General features: G+C 37.8%; 2 protein-coding genes and 1 long non-coding RNA gene across 3 annotated transcripts in view; 1 reads left to right on the top strand and 2 right to left on the bottom strand.

Annotated features, from left to right (window-relative positions):
* Positions 1-537: 537 nt before the first annotated feature.
* Positions 538-5,335, bottom strand: LOC139962194 (uncharacterized). Its single transcript, XR_011791161.1, has 4 exons — positions 4,897-5,335; positions 3,900-4,070; positions 3,076-3,233; positions 538-1,748 (listed from the first exon to the last, which is right to left on the bottom strand). It is a non-coding gene; the product is annotated as an uncharacterized lncRNA (long non-coding RNA).
* Positions 5,336-5,583: 248 nt separating this feature from the next.
* LOC139962188 (retinol dehydrogenase 8-like) lies at positions 5,584-14,973 on the top strand. The gene is made up of 5 exons (XM_071962169.1): positions 5,584-5,929; positions 9,525-9,693; positions 10,630-10,809; positions 11,880-11,973; positions 12,259-14,973. Exons 1-5 carry the CDS (start codon positions 5,834-5,836, stop codon positions 12,596-12,598), a joined length of 879 nt encoding a protein of 292 aa, XP_071818270.1. The 5' UTR covers positions 5,584-5,833; the 3' UTR covers positions 12,599-14,973.
* Positions 12,790-19,906, bottom strand: part of LOC139962178 (beta-1-syntrophin-like) — a 38,253-nt gene continuing 31,136 nt past the window's right edge. Inside the window, exon 6 of the mRNA XM_071962158.1 lies at positions 12,790-18,619. Within this exon, the coding sequence (XP_071818259.1) occupies positions 18,527-18,619 (93 nt within the window). The 3' untranslated portion in view covers positions 12,790-18,526. The remainder of the gene's footprint in view (positions 18,620-19,906) is intronic.

Genomic DNA, 19,906 nt, shown 5'->3' with positions numbered 1-19,906 from the left:
TCCTGGGGAGGGGTCTTCTTAAGTCTGTGACCTATCTGTGATGAGTTCCAAAATATTTTTGTTTGCTAATAACAACCATGAAGTAGCTGGACTTGATACTTCTCTGACCTTGAACATGTCAACACTGCCCCAACCCTCTCCGTATGGGCTTGACACCTATTTATTGACTTTCATTACTACTTTATTGTTTACTTTTTTACCCTTCCTTATTTTTGTCACTCAATCGTCAAGGTTTTCTCCCTCTCAACAAGGTGGAGGGCCATTCCCCCACCCCCTGCCCCCTAAGCCCCGTTGTGATGGCCATGCGTGAAGCAAATTTTCATTTGTATAGACAAATGGCATTCCAGGCAATTCCAGTGATAAAGGTTCGTTGTTTCTTATTATGAATGTTTCTTATTGGACAAAAGTGGTTCAAATTAGAAAAGATATATTAGAACGATACCCTCTTCAAAAGAGCTGCAAACATACAGGAAACAAAACAAAGCCAAACAAGGGAAAGAATAAAGCAAATAGGACAGAGCAGGATGCAATATGCTAGATTTTTTGTCTCATCATGTTTCTCACACTTTAAATATGTCATTCTTGTAGAGAAAAGTTTGTTAAAAGAAAGTTAATATAGTAAAAATCAAAACATGAAATTGGATGATAGTCATGCACAAACACAATATTCTGAATCTATATCAGACTGGGCAAAGAGTGAAAAATGATTATACATGGGATCTGGGAGGTAGGAGCCTGGGGGGGGGGCACTGTCTGTACATGCTATTTTTAAATGGCATCCCATATCTTTTTATAGCACGTTTAACAATTAACAATCTCAATAAATAGTATTGATAACATACTAACACATCATACATCATATTTAAGTGATATGGCCGGTGTGTATCGGTTTATAGCTTATCGAGTGGTGGTTGTGGAATGAGAAAATGTCCCTCTGATGTTGTGTGCCCACCCCCACTTCCTACCCCCTGCATGGGGAAATTTAACTGGAATGATGACTCTCCCTTTGTAGCTCTGATGCAACTAAAGATAATCCATGCTTTCTAGAGCATCCTTCAAGCAGGGAGGTATTGCTTGATTAGAATGATATACTACTGTCACTCTTCTTCAAACAATATGTACTTGAAACTCTCATAATCCACATGAAGAACATCCTCTTTAGAGTTTGGTAAAGACCTCAATAAAACCATGCAGAAGTTTCCCTATTAGAATTCCCCCCTTGAACTGCTTTCCACAAACAGTAGGATTACCTATATAATGCTTTAATGTGCAACTTGATACCGTCAAAAATTTAATCTTGATTGTTAATTACAAATAAAATAGCTGATTCTCATATATCCAATGGGTTTTTCGTTAAGACTTACACAGAAATCCATAACAGCAAAAGTTACAACAGGAAGAAGAATATGGTCGGTTATATGTTTTACTATGAGAACTTATCTTGAACACAACTTCCAGAACCAAGAAACACGCCTTCTTATTTGTTATTTAATGAAGTAATGAGGTGATAAAGAATTTCGAGCGTCACATCCCTTCGACTACGACTGGCAGTGAAAAGTCAATGGCCTGTCTTTGCTTAAACGTATAGCAGCCAACGCAATTTTCTCTCATGATATGTTAGAGTGAAAGACAAGATTATTGTCGGTAACAAGTTAACTGCTAAGAAAATCGTCTAGACATGTCTTCTGTTAACCTCATACATACTCCCTCCATTGGTGGTCGGGGATGAGATATCAGTACAACCAAATCTGTGCAAAATAAAAGTTGAAAGCAATATTATGAGTAGTGAATACCACACTGTAAGTCATATATAAAATAAATTATCATCTTGAAAAGTTATGTGTAAGCTCCACTACAAAGATAATTAACATTCACCATGTTGGTTAAGTGTAGACTGTATAGTGTACAACTGAACTATGCTTAGGCATTGAGTTAATTGGATGATCTTTTATTGTGACACCTACAGTACATGTTTATGGGATTACTGGCTCCATTTTATTAATTGGAGATTGCATGTCATAATTTTGGTGCTATATTGTACAGTTCACTACCAAACCTGAAAAGTTTTAACCACATGAGCCAATACAACTTTGGGGCATATTAATTAAATTTAATATCAGAAATTTATCAAATTAGAGTAAGCTAGGATACAACAGAAATTTGATGCCTTTTGGTGCTCTATTGATGTATGTGCGCATGTTATGACTGTTTAATGCCGATCAAACATTAATTGTCCTGAATCAGGATCCATGGGGGGTTCAAAACACCCTCTGTATGACCCAAATGCAAAAAAAATAATGCTAGCTTACCATTATTATAGTAAAATGTACTATTATACATCATTTTGCATCAAGAGACCTAAACATTGCCTTATTTTGCCAAAGAAAAAGGGGTCCCTCTCCCAGGTTTCAGGAAATATCCCCCACCACACACACAAACACATTTAGCAATTTTCCACAACGGACCTAACAGAGAAATGGTACCACAACTCAGTTGATACATTATCTCTCTTATCTTGTCGAAATTCCTGTCAAAACAGCCAAGTGGTAATAAGTTCACACTTTCTAAACAGAAAAGTTCCCTGTGGTTACAATATCAAACTGTCCAACACCTTTTTGAAAAACAACACACAATAGGTGGTGTCTAGCTGTGGAATGTGGTCTTAATTATTTACTCATCATTTGTTTGAACAAATAAACTGTGTCTGCTGCAGTGAAACATGTCCAGCCAAAGACACTTTTTGGGGATGTAAATCAAATGACGACAATTGTCAGGCTATATGCTACTTAAGAACCAGAGGTGGAAACTTTGCAAGTAAATATAGGAACAAAAACTATGTACATATAAACTTGTTAATGGGGACTTAACCTGCAAAGATTTACAGTACACTTTCTCTGTTCTCACCTACCTTCGTGATCTTTCTGTATGCTTAATACCTATTTGGAAATAATTTATACTCAAACACAGCATTCTGCCATGCACTACAAGTTATTTGCATGGTACAAATAACAGATATGATGCCATTCATATTGGAACTAACTACAGAAAATTATTCACTTTTTAAGACATGCTTACCTCATCATCACATCAGTAATGCAATAAGAAGTTGATGCTGCAGTCTTTTCAGGCACTGCCTTAGTCTCAGGCCACTTTGAATAGAAGTCAGACAGTGTTATGATGTACAGTCGCTTGGCAGCTGTCACTGGTAGAGGACCAATAAGATCTACACCAACCTGTTAAGAAAGAAGACAGCATTTAGGTGCTAATTTCAAAAACAATTACAAGTTGCATGCTTTGCCTTGACTGTTGTTCTATTCCATTGCTTCATTCTGTACAGAGATCTAGATAAAAACAGTGGGATATCTGATCGAAACAGGGTGTTGGTGGATTAAGGCCAATTATTTTTACCTTGCAAACATGAAAATGTAACTTACACCATACTGTACCATATATTTACAATCTCTTCAACCACTAAACCAGAAAAATGATACGCCACTTTTTGCAACTTACAATTATATTCCTATATTGATGGTTGCTCTGCAGTTAGGCCAGAGTGTGGCTTAAAGGTATGCTGTATAGGCCTTAAATATGCCAAATTTTCACTATGGACAAAATTCTTTAAGTATGTTTATTTCCCTGGAGGAAATTTACCTCACTGGGACATTCAATATCTCGTGTCATCATTTAGAATGTCTGAGCACAATTTAAAGGGTTATTACCCCTTGGAAAGTACTTTTTGAAAACTTTTAGCAATTAAAGTGGCCAAACTTTAGGGCCAATACAGACTACCTTTAAACTTGTAAATGTTGAATTTGTCCAGAAAGAGTGACATTAACTATACGAAACCTTCACTGCATACTGCGGACATCTTGTGCAATTAAAACAGATTGAGAATTTACCTGTTTCCATAATCCAGTTACAGGAATGCTATGGAGACTTGTTCGTAGGTCTACAGGACAATGACGCTTTTGACATCCTGTTGAACATAACTTGTTACATCAACGTTGATAGTTTTCCAATAGAATCTAGACATAGTCTGTTGTCTGGTTTATCTATGCAAAGATGAACACCTTCAAAGAGATAAGAAAATTCATGATCAAGGAGATATCATGTTTTCTTGCCCACCCCCCCCCCCCCCAAAAAAAAACAAAAAACAAACACACACAAATATATGGGCTGCAGGATTGGTAGTTCTAGCTGAAGTGCCTTAAAATTGAATTACAACTCTATATCGGTGTTTGAAATGGAATATTCCCATTATTGTACATATTGCATGGCCACTATTTGGGTCTATAGATATTTAAGGAGTTTTCTTCTGCAGTGAGGTTTGGCATGTAGAGAATATGCCACACCTAAAAAAGTACTATCAGGCCTTCAATATCTGTTCTTACCAACCAAAATTAATGAACGTGAATTTGTTATGTACAGTATTAGTGCCACTTTCCTCTAGAAGTAGGCTAGGCTATATGCTATAGTCCAATAATAGCATTTTATAGTGTCCCATGCATGCAAACCTGACTAGCTCTGTAAGCGTTAGTGATCTGTTGTTATCTTTTATGATAGGCAGGGCGATAAAAGGTAGAAATTTATAATAATTTTCACAAAAATTTGTTAAGACAATTGGGTAAAACAAAACGAAAAGAAATAGGCCCTAACAACTTTGTTCATGCACTTACAACTTTGCTCAAGCATACAACTCATTATAATGTTGCATAAGCAATTGCTTGACTTTTGCGAATGAGTTTTTACAACTAACCAAACGTGGTAAATGAATATCATGATTTGTGCACCAATCAGTCCTAGAGGCCTGGTTATAGTTTAACTGTGGAATGGCCGTTCGCCATTTAACAACCAATACCATATTGTGTATCCTATACTGTAAGTTACAGACTTTACCTTATAGATGTCACTAGTCAGTATGAGCTGAGTTGAGAAGCCCTAGATAGCAAAACTTTCCTTTATTTTCGGTATGCAAGAGTTCCATTTTCAGCCAGTCTGAAAGACTGACTTTGTCTCCGTAAGATCCTTCTCTGTTTTATTCTTGTAAACCCACTTGGATAGCTCTCATCTCTTAGAATATCTGCAATTTGTCTCACGTTTTCTGTTAGCTTTTCCATTTTTAGTTGTCGCACGACTTTACTGCTAAATATACGGAAGCCGAAATACGACAGTTTGCTAATAATACGGATACTGCCAGAGTCCATTACTAATTAAATTTTTGCTACTCGAACGTACATGCTAATGCGGACGTAGTGTTCAGGGGGACACAATTTACAACCAAATATGCGACCAACAAATAATGTCCCCCCTCGTTTCATCATAGCATAAACTGGCCTTGTACAAAAGGTCCGGGAGACTAAATGTACTGGTAAATTCAGTATAAACTGTCCCAGTGGGACTGGGACAGTTTATACTGAATATGGAATATTTGCGACAGTTTGTACTGCTACACCGGCCCCCCCCCCACAAGAAAGAACAGCCCCCCATGGCCCCCCCCCACTCAAAAAATCCTAGCTACGCCACTGCATGTTCATGCCCGGCTGATCCATGCACGACTGATTTGATCAATCACCTATCTGAAATGTTGAAGCCGTGTCTAAAGTCCTTGGTTTGTTGTGATAACGTGTGCACTGTGCAGTCAGGCGTGAGGGCTAGTGTTAACTTACATAATATGAGATGAGATCAGTTCAAACTATCAGATATATTATTAGTGCTTATGCTGCTAATCGTTCCTATATAGGTCAGCGATTTCTGGTCTCAGGTCTTTTTCGAGAACGTGACAGAGAGTACTGTACGTACATAAAGACGAAAAATACGATAGTGGAAACGCAAAATGGGAATGAAAGTTGTTGTTATATCTGGCTGTTCATCAGGAATTGGACTTGCCACTGCAGTGATGATGGCTAAAGACAGCGGACAACGTTATAAGGTAACCTAGATAGTCGGCTAATTTCGACATCTATTCTATAACCTAGGCCTAGGCTCAATTCTACAGTTTAAGGAATCACATCATGTGGGCCAATTAGCTTCGGGGCAAAGTTACAATACTTGAATGCTGTAGACCAACAGTATAGTGCAGCCTGTACCAAAGGCTGTGGCCTATGGGCTGTACAGTAGGAGGATGAACCATATGATAGTCCACAGATGCTCCGTAATCTCCAGTTAAATACTATAATCCAGCAGTCCAATTTTTGCAATGAAAATATATTGTCCCACAAGCAAACGAAATTGTTCCCATTCAATAAAGGTCTTCTTTGTAACTTGTGACAATAAGCGTATGAATCTAGTGCCATTCCGCCATGGGTACATACCGCCATAGGTTTCGAGCGGATATGCTCGAAACCTATGGCAGATAGGTAACATCATGTATTTTACACTAGTGTACAGGAATGTATCGGTGAAACATTCTTCGAATAGCGTGTAAGGATAGGCACACCATCTTGAAATGTGACTGTTCGCTGGGTATATAGACTGAATTATAGTCAAGACAAGATTGCGGAATTGATACACAGTCTTTAGTGTAAAGCTTGGTTGAATAGGTTTAATAAGTTCGTAGAAGTTGATACACTGTCTTCAAATATATTTTCCTAACAATAAAAACTCTTATTCCTTGCCTCATAATCCTGAGAGTTTCTTGTTCCCAATTAAGCCAATGGTTCATCACTCATTCAACCATGAAGCACCGAAGCTCCTACCCACAATAATATGCTCTTTTGGCCATAGAAGATGTGCTTTACCGCTGTGGTGGTACCATGGCGGAAAGGCACTTTTGTATGGCGGAAAGAGCACATTGTCTTTGGCGGAAAGTACCGATGGCCTCTGGTTTTACCATCACTTCAACAAAGTCATCAACTTTGATGTATATCCTTCCTTGCGTTATGTTATAAAATATAATAAAGTCCTGGTGCATATGGTGTTGCTTTCTTGTCATCAATCTTAATCCTTTAAAGAAATAAACCCTGGGGTTTTGCAGTGACCTCATAGTAGAGACTAATATATGGAACGCCAAAACGGACATTCAATAACTTTTTATTCAGCTTTTACTCCTTCTACAGTAAATTTTGTGTCACTAAAAAACCCAATTACAAGTCATTATGCAAGGTTTCTTTTATGTAGCATCATGACCAAGGCTTGTATTGGGCAGTCTGTAAGCTGTCACAGAAAGGTCGCCATTTTGGACAAAAATCATATTGTCTTAATTAAATGCAGTTTTTACTGCTGCATAATGACTTCAAGCAATATCATCGTCATTATGCGGCAATATTTACAGTCACATAATGACCAAGAAAGAAAAACCTAATTATGCGGCAATGTTAGTTATTATCAAAATAAGGACTGACGTAAATCTTACTCACTATGCGGCAGTCTTTACTGCAGCATAGCGACCTCCGTTAACGTACTCGTTATATCGGTGACATTTACTGCGCAGCAGAATGACTAAAGCCCTCGCTAAAACAGACATTATTTTATACGGCGCTGTTCAAGAAACACAGGATTACTGCCTTGCTATGATTATGCATGGATGTCAGAATTATTGTATTCAGATCAACATGGCGAGAATAAGTCCATTAACCATAGGTTGCATTTTTCAGCTCTCTTGACCTCAACTTACTGAAACTTTATGTCTTCTGCAAACAGACTGGTTAGTTTGGAAGAGTTGATTTGTTCACACCTTGCCATGTCTGCCTTAATCTGATAGTGATTTGGCTACTAGCTGTGTGAAGAGTTGCATAATAGATGAATATAGGCAGCTCAACTAAGGTGCGAAAAGATGGGACTGATCACTCAGCTAACCAACTGGAAAAAACCTGCCATTCAGTACAAACGGCGGGTTTTTGGATGCAACCTATAGCTTATGGACACTTTCGTGGCATGAACATCAAATACGAGCAAGGTACTTAAAAAACTAGGGCCTTTAGTTTCCGGACCCGTTAGTTTCCTCCCCTGAGAAAACGTTAGTATTTCTCCCCTAAAAATGTTGGTACCCTAAAAACCTAAAGACGTTTTTAGGGGTTGAAACTAACTTTTCCAGGGTAGGAAACTAATGGGGCCGAAAACTAACTGGAGTCGTTAAAAACACATGCTGCAACATTAACAATTAGTGTTTTGGGAATTGAGAGCAGTACTGTACTACTACTAGTAATACTAGCGTGGTTCGTACATGTTAGCTATTCACCGGGCATTCAACTACGTTTTCTCCATCACACAATATACCGACCGTGCGCCTTTATTTACCTTTGCTAATTTTGTTTACTGTGATTCATAAACAATCCACATATATAGCCTAGAGCTACTGACAACATCAATAAAATGACATTTGCTATCAAAATTGGATAAAGTAAGTTGTCACCATTTAGTTTTGTGATTTCCCTGACTTATCTCCCCCATCCCCCCTCCACGCTTATATCACGAAACAAGCTGGAACTGTAGGAATTCAAACAAAATGGTGAACGCCATGAGTGACAATTAAATCGATTTTTTAAGGTGGATAGAAATGTTTTAAAGCAATGGTATATATATATTCTCTAAGCAGAAAAGGCTACGGGTTATTTCTCCTGAACTCTTTCCTCATAGGATTTGCTTTCCATTCCTGGATCTGTCTTTCATCATTCTTCATGTACTCCATCTAATAAGCTACTGTACAGTACATGTGGTTTCGATGAAAATCGTAACCTTTGCATTCATAATGGCGTACATATACGCCTGGGTGTGTGTGTGAATGCGTTTTTGACGCCCAGCTTGTAAACACGATATCTCAAGAAGGGAAGGTCGGACCATGGAGCTGTAAACTGTTTATAGCTCCATGGTCGGACCAACTTCATATTTAATGTGTAAAAGTACCACATTTGTACAAGAAGCCCATTGTTTTTTATGGAGGTCAAAGGTCATTTGGGGTCACCAGGGGTGAAATTGTGAAACCTTTTAAATACGATTTCTCAAGAAGAGAAGATCTGACGAACTTCATACTTAGTGTGTAGAAGTACCACATTGAGAACAAAAAGTATGCGGGTTGTGGTGGAGGTCAAAGGTCATTTGGGGTCACCAGGGGTCAAATTGTGAAAACCTTGTAAACTAAATATCTCAAGAAGGGAATCATGGGCAGCATCATTTGGTGTGTAGAAGTACCACATTGTGAAAAAGAAGCCTATTGTGTTTTGGTGGAGGTCAAAGGTCATTTGGGGTCACCAGGGGTCAAATTGTGAAAACCTCGTTAACAGGATATCTCAAGAAGGGAATCATGGGCAGACCTCATATTTGGTGTGTAGAAGTACCACATTGTGTAAAAGAAGCCTATTGTTTTTGGTGGAGGGCAAAGGTCATTTGGGGTCACCAGGGGTCAAATTGTGAAAACCTTGTAATCATAATACATCACACCTGATTACATCACACTATTCATCAGATTGAGGAATTCACAGTAATTGTGTTTGCCCAACCAAACCAAATTTGGTTCTGATCTATGCATGTATACTATACTGTATGTTTATTGTTTATTTTCTTCTTTTTCAATTTACGCTTAAATAAAGGTTTTCGCTACCATGAGAAATATGAGTAAGAAGTCCGATCTTGAGATATCAGCTGGTGATCAACTTGGCAAGACTCTGTTTATAAAGGAACTGGATGTTAGCAAGGAGGAATCAGTTAAGAAGTTTGCTGAAGATATCCTTGAAAGTGAAGGCAGGGTAGATATCTTAAGTGAGTCATGGTTAAACAACAATTTGCTATGCATATTTTTGGCCTCATCTACTCGATGTGCAGTAAAGTGTTGGACTCCATTCTATAGCTTTATTACTGTATCTTTAACAGTGTTCTCATAAACAAGCAGATATCCACCCAACTTACAATACTAGCCTACTGTATACTGTAGTATATCTCCTAGTACTCCCAAGTAGCCTACTGTCACAGGACTATTAAACTGACACCCATCCTGGCAACCTGAATCACCCCTCCCCATACTGATAGGTAGCCTGATATCCAGGACTAACTGACACCTACTGTATCATGTCAGCCTAAATCACCCCTCGCAGTACTTATAGGTAGCCTACTATCACAGGACTAACTGACACCTATCCTATCAGCCTGAATCACCCCTCGCAGTACTTATAGGTAGCCTACTATAATAGGATTAACTGACACCCTTCCTGTCAACCTGAATCACCCCTCCCGGTACTGATAGGTAGCCTGATATCCAGGACTAACTGACACCTACTGTATCATGTCAGCCTAAATCACCTCTCCCTGTACTGATAAGTAGCCTACTATCAAAGTACTAACAGGCACCCATCCGGGCAGCCTTAAATCACCCCTCCCCTCCCTCCCCTTGATATTAAGTGATATGAAAAGTGTTGAATTGTTAATTTGTTGTCATGAACTCACTGAAGAAAAATATCTGGGAGGCCAGGTGTCTTAAACTTCAGTGATAAATTGACTTTGCAACCTTTCTTAACTTCAAATTTTAAAGGAAGTCTAAAGACACTATAAATTAATCTACCAAAAGACAGAAAAACCTAACATACTAGATACTAGAAAAAATATGCAATTTGAGATGTTAGTTTAGCAATAGATATTTATATCTCTTTTTCTTTTTGTACATGTATATATATGCAATGATTACCAACATCCATCATTCAGTTAACAATGCTGGGTATGGCCAGGCTGCTACCCTAGAGAATGCATCCCTGGAGAAGTCCAGACAACTATTTGAAACCAACTTCTTTGGTGCTATGCATCTAACTCAGAAGTTCATTCCGTCCATGAAGCGAAACAAGTCAGGGCATATCATCTTTATATCATCAACTGTGACTACTTTTGGTAAGTACCTGTAAGTCAGCCAGCTTGAAGAAGACATTTGACAGTCATTTGGTTATAGTACATATTCTACAGAATGGTGAAGCTCTTGGCAGTGTTCTTAATGCCATTTTATAACAGTGAAGTTTTTTTTTAACTGGCCTTAACATTCTACAGTATGGTGGTGTTTTGATGCCATGTTATATAGCTGCTTTTACTGTCTACAGTATGGTGATGTTGTAGACTTTATTTTGTGTAACTGGCCTTTACAAACATATGGTAATGTTCTTGATGCCGTTTTGTGTTGGTGGCCTATTTTTGCCTGCAGTACAGTATGTGATGTTGCAATATTGTGCAGTGGGGGGTCATAGTGCCCGCTACAGTAGTAGCAGATATATCTATAGATTGCCCACTATTTAGTGCTATTAGTACTATCATTATTATGGTACACTCTGTATGGTTGCCAGTTAGTATTGTGCCCACTATTATTATTCCATATAGTTCCCTCTATAGAGTGCTCTGTAGTGTGGTGCCCAGGTACATTGACAGGCTAGTAGTTATTACATAGTTCCCTCTATTCAGTTGCCAGGTAAACTGCATTCTTCCTGTATGCAAGCTTCTTGGTAATAGTATAGAGCCCTCTACTGTACATCATTTCCCACTTTGATCTGTAACTCAACCATTTGTCAATTGTCCAGTGTTACTCTCTTAGATATTTAAATGAGTTTATCTAAGTCTTGAGTTGTACAGGGTCACCAGCAGCTATGTATGTACAGTAGTCTTAAATGGTAATCATATTAATCTATGCAAATTTATGCATTCACATTAATATTCAGCTAATTTGTGGTATGGAATAATTTTAACTCACACAGATACAGAAGTTAGGCTATGTTATGATCTTACTGCTGTAAATATAGCAAGTTGCTTCTACTTCTAGCTTTCTTGCCTGATTAGATAGATCAGACAGTGAAAGATGTCTTTTATTGTAAGTCTAGATTTGTTGACTTTTTGCAAGATTCTGCTATGAACATCTATATTGGAGCTAGTTACTCCTCTGTTCATATTCTGAGTTTCTGTTTGTTTTTGTTTGTAAGGTATTCCATTTTGTGAAGTGTACACCGCATCAAAATGTGCATTAAATGGTCTTGCTGAGACGCTGGCACCTCAACTTGCCCTTTTTAATGTGAAGTAAGTACAATACCAACTTTTTTCCAGGTATCTATGTTATGTGTAAAACAATCATTACATGCAAAAGATATACAAACACGTGTAGGTGATCTATATCTTAAATGGTAATGTTATATAGCAGTTTCCTCTCAGTACAGTATGTCTGTATTGCATGTATTAAGCAAAAAACTCTATTTCAAATAGCAAAGTCTATTTCAAAGTCTATTTCAAATAGCAAAAAGTCTATTTCACTTACCTTCCTGTTTTTAACCATAACTTGAATTGCTCCATTTTTCATCTCCACAGGGTCTCCATTGTCTGTCCTGGCCCAGTGGGGACTAAATTTGCTCCAAATATGGCAATAATTGATGATGCAGAAAGTGATACAGAAACTAAGGCGGTCAGAGAAAAATACATGAAAACTCTGACAGAGTTCATCAGTGGGAACCTACAGACAGGGGAGGAAGTGGCAGCTGTAGTCCAAGAAGCTATCCAAGCAGAGAAACCAGATTTTCGGTACTACACATCGCCAAAAGATTTGCAGAGTGCAAGCACAAAATATTCCGACACGACAGGCAATGGTGTAATTCAGTTTGTCAGTAAATTGTACTTCAAGGATATTAAGGTTGGCCATTCGTCAGATTAAGTTATGTCCTTGGTTTGAACAGAGAGAGTAACAAATTTTGTATTATTTGATGAGTCTTTGTGAAAATCATTAATCATTGGGTTTGTCGATGTCAAATTATCATTTTGTGAGGAGAGTGGAAAATGCCATGTAGGTGCAACCATAGTAACATATAAGGCATACAACTTGGACACCTCAAATTTTTCATTTACACAATTTGTTCATTAAATTTAATGTAAAGGATCAGAGGTGCCACTAGCAGTGGGAATAAAACTCCACAATTGGTCCCTAGGCAGGGCTCCCTCTAGGACAGATAGGTAGTAATTTACAAGTACACACCCATGTAAACACACAGAAAGAGGGATAAAAGGTTGTAGGTCGGAGACCTACCCACAAGACTTGTCGACAACATATGACCAAAACCTGACTCGGACTGCAGTTTATTAGTCAGGTAGCAAGGCACAATTTTGTAGGTGATTTCCATGCCATTGCCTTGAGAATGTCCTCAAATGCATTTCCCACAAATAGTGCGATCATAGCAGCTACTGTACGTCCCTGACTTTCGTGCTCATATCTACCAGTTATCCAGAGATGGAATTTACATTGAAATTTATGGAATTTTATGGAATTTACGAAACTTTACGAAATAACTAATTTTACAAATGTATGAAATTTAAATGGAATTTACATTTCTACCTCTCCATTAAGAATTTTTTCATTAAATCAAAAGTGGAACTAATTAAGTTCAGATGTCAGTCCTCTAGTATTATGACTATTATTTGAGCATTGAAACAACAGTCATTGAACAAACAAGTTAATTTGTAAGCTTCTAAACACTGTATCCCTTTGTTTGTCACGAAACATACATAAGTTAACTGTTGTAGAAATACACATATACCATTATTATAGCAAGTATATTAGACACTATTTTTCTACAAAATATTTTCTCTCTTCTACACACAGTTTTATTGTCATCATTGGTGCTCAATCCATACACAACATGTTGGATAATATGATTAATATCAGGTATAGAAGATTGCATATTCTCATATGTAAAAAGTTATTTGGTATTAAGCAGTCAAAGTTTGTAATTTTTTGAAGTTTGCTCTTTTTTAATTAGCTAGTCTTGTTAACACCTTTTTTGCAACCCTCATTGAGCACAAAGTTGTGGTATGTCTGTTGCGATGCTGTAGTTTCAATATATTGAGAATTACTTTAATGTGGAGAAGTTATAACAAGACCTGGTATTAATACTCAAGGTTAGTCAAGGTAATACAGTAGTTTGTACTAGTTTGGGTGAGAATGAAGTAGAGTTGCTTCATTGATGTTTTAGGGAAGTGCATGAAGGTTGCCAATTCAAGTTAACATATATGCTATATTTTCCTTTTTAACAGGAAATGTCAGGAGAGTTCTGACAAAAAACAAATTATTTTATGCTCTACCACAATCACAGTGAAATGTTGTATGTATGTATGTATGTATTTTAGATCCTCCTGCAAGCAGGAACTCGCTAAGAAGCCATCATTGGTTATCAAAGCCGCAAGTCAGTCTCTTAGATTCATATTTTAACGTCCATGATTATGAATTGTCAACAACTCTGTAACTGGATGACATACATTAATCTTGGAGTGACTCGAACTTGGGACCTTATGATTGAAAGGCACTGGTGTTAACCACCAAGCTAACACTCCCTAAATGTTACTAATGCATGATCCTGCTCAATCCTATATAGTGGAAAAGAGCAGAGAAATGTATAAAGGCTAGAATAAGATTCAAGTCATTGATATTGTTTGCATCTAGACATTTTTGGCTACAACAGGACTCCAAACTAATGAGGGAGGAAGGCTGGTAATCGTGAGGTCACCGTTTTAAATTACATTCCAGCCATAAATTCTAAGGTGCTCTCTTCAATTGGCAATATAATTGCCCAGTCATTCCTCAGTCGTGGATTTACTTAATCCTATGTATTCACAGAGAGTTGTATTGATTGGTTTTATAATATGTACTTAGCTTATTGTAGTAAGCATGCATCGCCATTCTTTAGGGTGCTTTGTTCTTTCTAGTAATATCAAATACAGACTGAAAATTCTGTAAAATCTACTGTTGTTATGGTAACCAGTAAATGTAATATTGATCGTACACCTCACATGATATTGGTTTCTGATTGTCTGAATGTCAGTTACCTTCTCCAAGCAACGATGACGTTCCAATCTAGGAGTCCAATGTCCACACTCTCAGAATGTCAGTTACCAAAGATATTGCTGGAATTTTGTACAGCATAAACTTGGCTTAATGCTATAGACTTTACAACTCCAGGGAGTTACTATATTTTTGCTTATGATATTCTGTGTAATAACATTTCGTTTATTGTGATCAATACAAATGTTAACCTTGAAGTTCCTTTCTACTAGTCCAATGTCCACACTCTCAGAATGTCAGCTACCTTCTCCAAGCAACGTTGACTTTCCAATCAATGAGTCCAATGTCCACACTCTCAGAATGTCAGTTACCTTCTCCAAGCAACGTTGACGTTCCAATCAACGAGTCCAATGTCCACACTCTCAGAACGTCTGTTACCTTCTCCAAGCAACGATAACATTCACTTTAGGAGTCCAATGTCCATATTTCAGAATGTCAGTTACCTTCTCCAAGCAACGTTGACGTTCCAATCAATAAGTCTAATGTCCACACTCTCAGAATGTCTGTTACCTTCTCCAAGCAACGATGACATTCACTTTAGGAGTCCAATGTCCGTATTTCAGAATGTCAGTTACCTTCTACAAGCAAGGATGACGTTCCAATCTAGGAGTCCAATGTCCACACTCTCAGAATGTCAGTTACCTTCTCCAAGCAACGTTGACGTTCCACTCTATGAGTCCAATGTCCACACTCTCAGAATGTCAGTTACCTTCTCCAAGCAATGATGACGTTCCACTCTACGAGTCCAATGTCCACACTCTCAGAAAGTCTGTTACCTTCTCCAAGCAACGATGACATTCACTTTAGGAGTCCAATGTCCATATTTCAGAATGTCAGTTACCTTCTCCAAGCAACGTTGACGTTCCAATCAATGAGTCCAATGTCCACACTCTCAGAATGTCTGTTACCTTCTCCAAGCAACGATGACATTCACTTTAGGAGTCCAATGTCCGTATTTCAGAATGTCAGTTACCTTCTACAAGCAAGGATGACGTTCCAATCTAGGAGTCCAATGTCCACACTCTCAGAATGTCAGTTACCTTCTCCAAGCAACGTTGACGTTCCACTCTATGAGTCCAATGTCCACACTCTCAGAATGTCAGTTACCTTCTCCAAGCAATGATGACGTTCCACTCTACGAGTCCAATGTCCACACTCTCAGAAAGTCTGTTACCTTCTCCAAGCAACGATGACATTCACTTTAGGAGTTCAATGTCCGTATCTCAGAATGTCAGTTACCTTCTCCAAGCAACGGTGACGTTCCACAAACTACGAGTCCAATGTCCACACTCTCAGAATGTCAGTTACCTTCTCCAAGCAACATTGACTTTACACTCTAGGAATCCACACTCTAATGTCCACACTCTCAGAATGCCAGTTTTAGGCAAAATCATTCGAGTAATACTGTCACAATAATTTATACATTTTGAGACAAGAGATATACAAATAACGTTTGATTTCATTTGTTATACTTTTCTATTAGTTTTCTATAAATAAGTAACACCAAATGAAATACATGGTCGTTAGGGTTCCATACTTGCAAGGGTTAGGGTTAGTCATCAAGGGAGGGCAATTCATTAAGCAAAGCTAAAAAAAAACCACAAACATGGAGCTATTTAAACATTAAATGAATATTTAAACATTAAATGAATATTTAAAAGATAATAAAATATACGGATAGTAAAATTTGCTTATATAATTCAGTCTTTGGTTATCTGAATACAATTTAAAATGATTCATTTTCATTGAAAAGTTGTAGCATATCAACTTTAAAAATAAGCTTCAAACAACAAAGCATTAAGAATTTAAGTACAATGCACTCTGCCCCATACCCTATCGCCCCCCCTTCCCCTCCCCAAAAGAAAAAAATGCAATGACCTTATTCAAACACAGACAGCCTTTGCCAAGAAACAGCAATGAGATTCAATAGTTTCCATGAATTTTACTATTAAAGTTGGTGAACCTAGTGATTGTTGGTGAATCTACCCTGCCTACTCAATAGACCAAAGCAGCTGTACCTGGGCACATTCAAGCCACCCAGTAGTCCTCCCCCCCCCCCCCCCCCGACAATATCTTTCAGGATATGCATCTTCACTCAGCAGATATTCCATAAAACCTCACATACTGTAGATATGATATCATGTTTACTCCTTTCTGTATTTCTTTCTTTACACAGTGTATTAGAAAAAATAGCAAAGAATAGATTTTCTACAAATTTTACAAAATGCTGCTTGTTACAAACATGGAAATTAGAATGGACCTCTACTAGTAGAGTACGAGAAAATCTAAACAAATGTATTAACATATCTCGGCCATTGAGCAAACTTATGAGGTGCTTTCAGCAAATTAATCATCCAAATTCAATTAAAAAGGAATAACTAAGGTAGGGATCAAAGAAGATTTATGTTACATAGTAACCTCAAAACTCTCTTATATTCGATTTTTATGATAACCGTTTGCTGTTTGACTGAATACTCTCGCTTTGAAAATTGGCTCCTAAGGCCTCACCACAATACACAGTAAGCCGCCATTGATTATGTAATACGCTTGAAGTTCAATATTGATGACGTCAGAGAGGAACGACTCAATCGAGCAGTAGCGCTTTCTCTGTATAAATGTTGTACTAAAGCCCTAGCAGTAAACAACAATTTTATTAGCATTTCTCAACAAAACATGAAAGAAATCAAAGAAGGTTCAATGGCAGGGCCGCAGCCTTATGATTCTGATCTGATATTCACAGCACAGGAATTACAGGCAAGGGGAAACGTAAGAGTAAACAGGGAAGAAGAGGATCGTGTGGAAGTGTGCGATGCCTATGGAGGTGGAGTGTGTTTGTTGCCTGGAAGTGGATAATTTTACGAACCTTCTTTCATCCCCAGAAGGCTGTTTAACAGTCAATACAGACTTTGTACCGTTTTTTCCAAAATAAAGTGGTACTAAGAGCGTGATGAGGAACGACATCCGTGGCTACGCGAGGAACATTCCATTTGAATAGGATATGAAGTAAGCGTAAGTCTGGCAAGGCATGCTGTATGCTTAACGTTACCGTCAGCCTACATTATAACTGTTTCTTTAGCGTACCCTAGGCCTAACTTCAGTGTGCTCGTTTGAGCGTAGCCTTATGCCTTTTTAACGAAAAGTATAAGAAAAGAGAACTCGGGTGCCTCGTTAATATTTTAAACTGTTGGGCTTTTTGAAAGGCCTTCGGAAGTTCTAGCCCTAACAACGACAGCTGAATATTTTCCACGGGGAGTCTACCACACGGAAAATGACTTTGTTAGGAGAGCAGTTCCTCGCGCGTATTCAGTCCGACAGAAAGCGGTTAACTTTAACATCGAATATTAGATAGTTTTGAGGTTACTGAATGCTATAAATTGTCTTTGATCCCTGCCTTTGTTATTCCTTTAAATCAGTTGCAAGGTGGCTTGGTTGTGACTAAGAAATCTAACCTATCAAAGCACACACAAGAAAGGAACAATTCCATTGTCATTTCATGTAAATTACAAACACAAAGAAATAAATCAATGAAAATAAATGAGTTGATTGAACCATTTCAATATAATAGCACATTGTTTTTAAATACCTGAAGGATTTCAAATCTATCTTGAGGTTAATGATATTATTGTTAGGACTACCAAAAACGTGTAAAATAGTGTCTACTAAAAATGTCTACAAAATACTGTTCTCCTTGGTATAAAATTTGCTGGTTCACATCCTCCTATAGCACGAATGTCTTGAACACATATATAGTCACGCGAAGAGCCCCATTCTCGTGACCTTTGCACTCAAGAAAGTATGAATAACAAAGACCACTGGTTTTGGACAGCTGTGTAGATCCAACTCCTGAAAACAATATTGAAAATACTTGTTAGGTTAGTGCGATGCATATTTGAAATGAAGCAACAGAAGCACTTTGGAACAAATAGTTTGGCTAGAATTCTGAATTAGCTGAAATATTTAAAGTCTATAAAGCCAAGGATATATATGCCAATTACCACAAATACAGGAGTACCTGTCAGCAACTTGAAAATACTCTTGGAACAAGTAAACTTTAAAGGTGTGCTGTATTGGACCCAAACATATTCAAATATGGTCGCCTTTGGTAAAAATTCTTAAAGTGTTTTTATTACAACCTTCCAGGAAATGTCCTCACTGGGACATTCAGTCATCATGTGTGTTCCTTTAAAATGTCTGAAAACAATTTGGAGAGTAAATACCGCCAGGAAAGTACTTTTTGACAACTTCTAGCAATTATAGCGTGCTATTATTTGGTGCCTATACTGACTCCCTTTAAAAAGCAGTACCCCTAAAAAGTTGATTGTATTATTAATCAAACAAATGTAAGTTTCTCTCCTTTTGATATGAAACATAAAGAACGAAAATTCACCTACCATGCAACATGTGGCTGATATATGTATTTGTGTGTATGTATGTAATGCATGTAGAATGTATACTAATGTGACAGGCCTACCAACTCATACACATCAAAGCTGCTGATGTGCATAGCTATTTGCACATTTGAACTGTAGTAGTAAAGGGAACTTCATTGTGGGCAGAAGGTGAAATAAGTAGAACAGAGAGAGTTGGGGGGGGGGGAGTGGGGTGGAGGGGGCATCCATTAAATCACGACTTAAGGCAACAGGTGCAAAACTCAAAATTTCACTCTTCCGTTCCCAATCTCTCCTTACAAACTTCACGTACTGCTTGACATTCAATGTATTAGTTAATGTTGCAAAATTTTCTCTAATTACACATTCTTTGCTACTATTAATGTTGTTTCCCTTGCATCACGTATCATATGTACTCATCTAGCCTACCCCCCCACCCCCACTTCTGAGGTCAGTTAAATATTTGTAGCCCATACTTTCGTTGCTATGTACTATTTATTGTTTTGCTTGCATTTAAGTATCCTATGTACTCACCTCTAAGCCTACCCCCCACCACTTCTGAGGTCAGTTAAATATTTGCAGCCCACACTTTGTTTCCTATGTACTATTCATTGTTTTGCTTGCATTTAAGTATCACATACTTATCAGCCTCCTCAGGGGACAGTAAAATAATTGTTGAACTATACATCTGTTCACCACAATAAACCCCTTATCTCAAAACTTCATGCTCAGCACTGTCTAT

Source organism: Apostichopus japonicus, chromosome 3 (genome assembly GCF_037975245.1).
Source record: "Apostichopus japonicus isolate 1M-3 chromosome 3, ASM3797524v1, whole genome shotgun sequence".
NCBI lineage: Eukaryota > Metazoa > Echinodermata > Holothuroidea > Aspidochirotida > Stichopodidae > Apostichopus > Apostichopus japonicus.
Note: the sequence above shows the minus strand (reverse complement) of the source record. Positions and strands in the feature narration are given on the sequence as shown.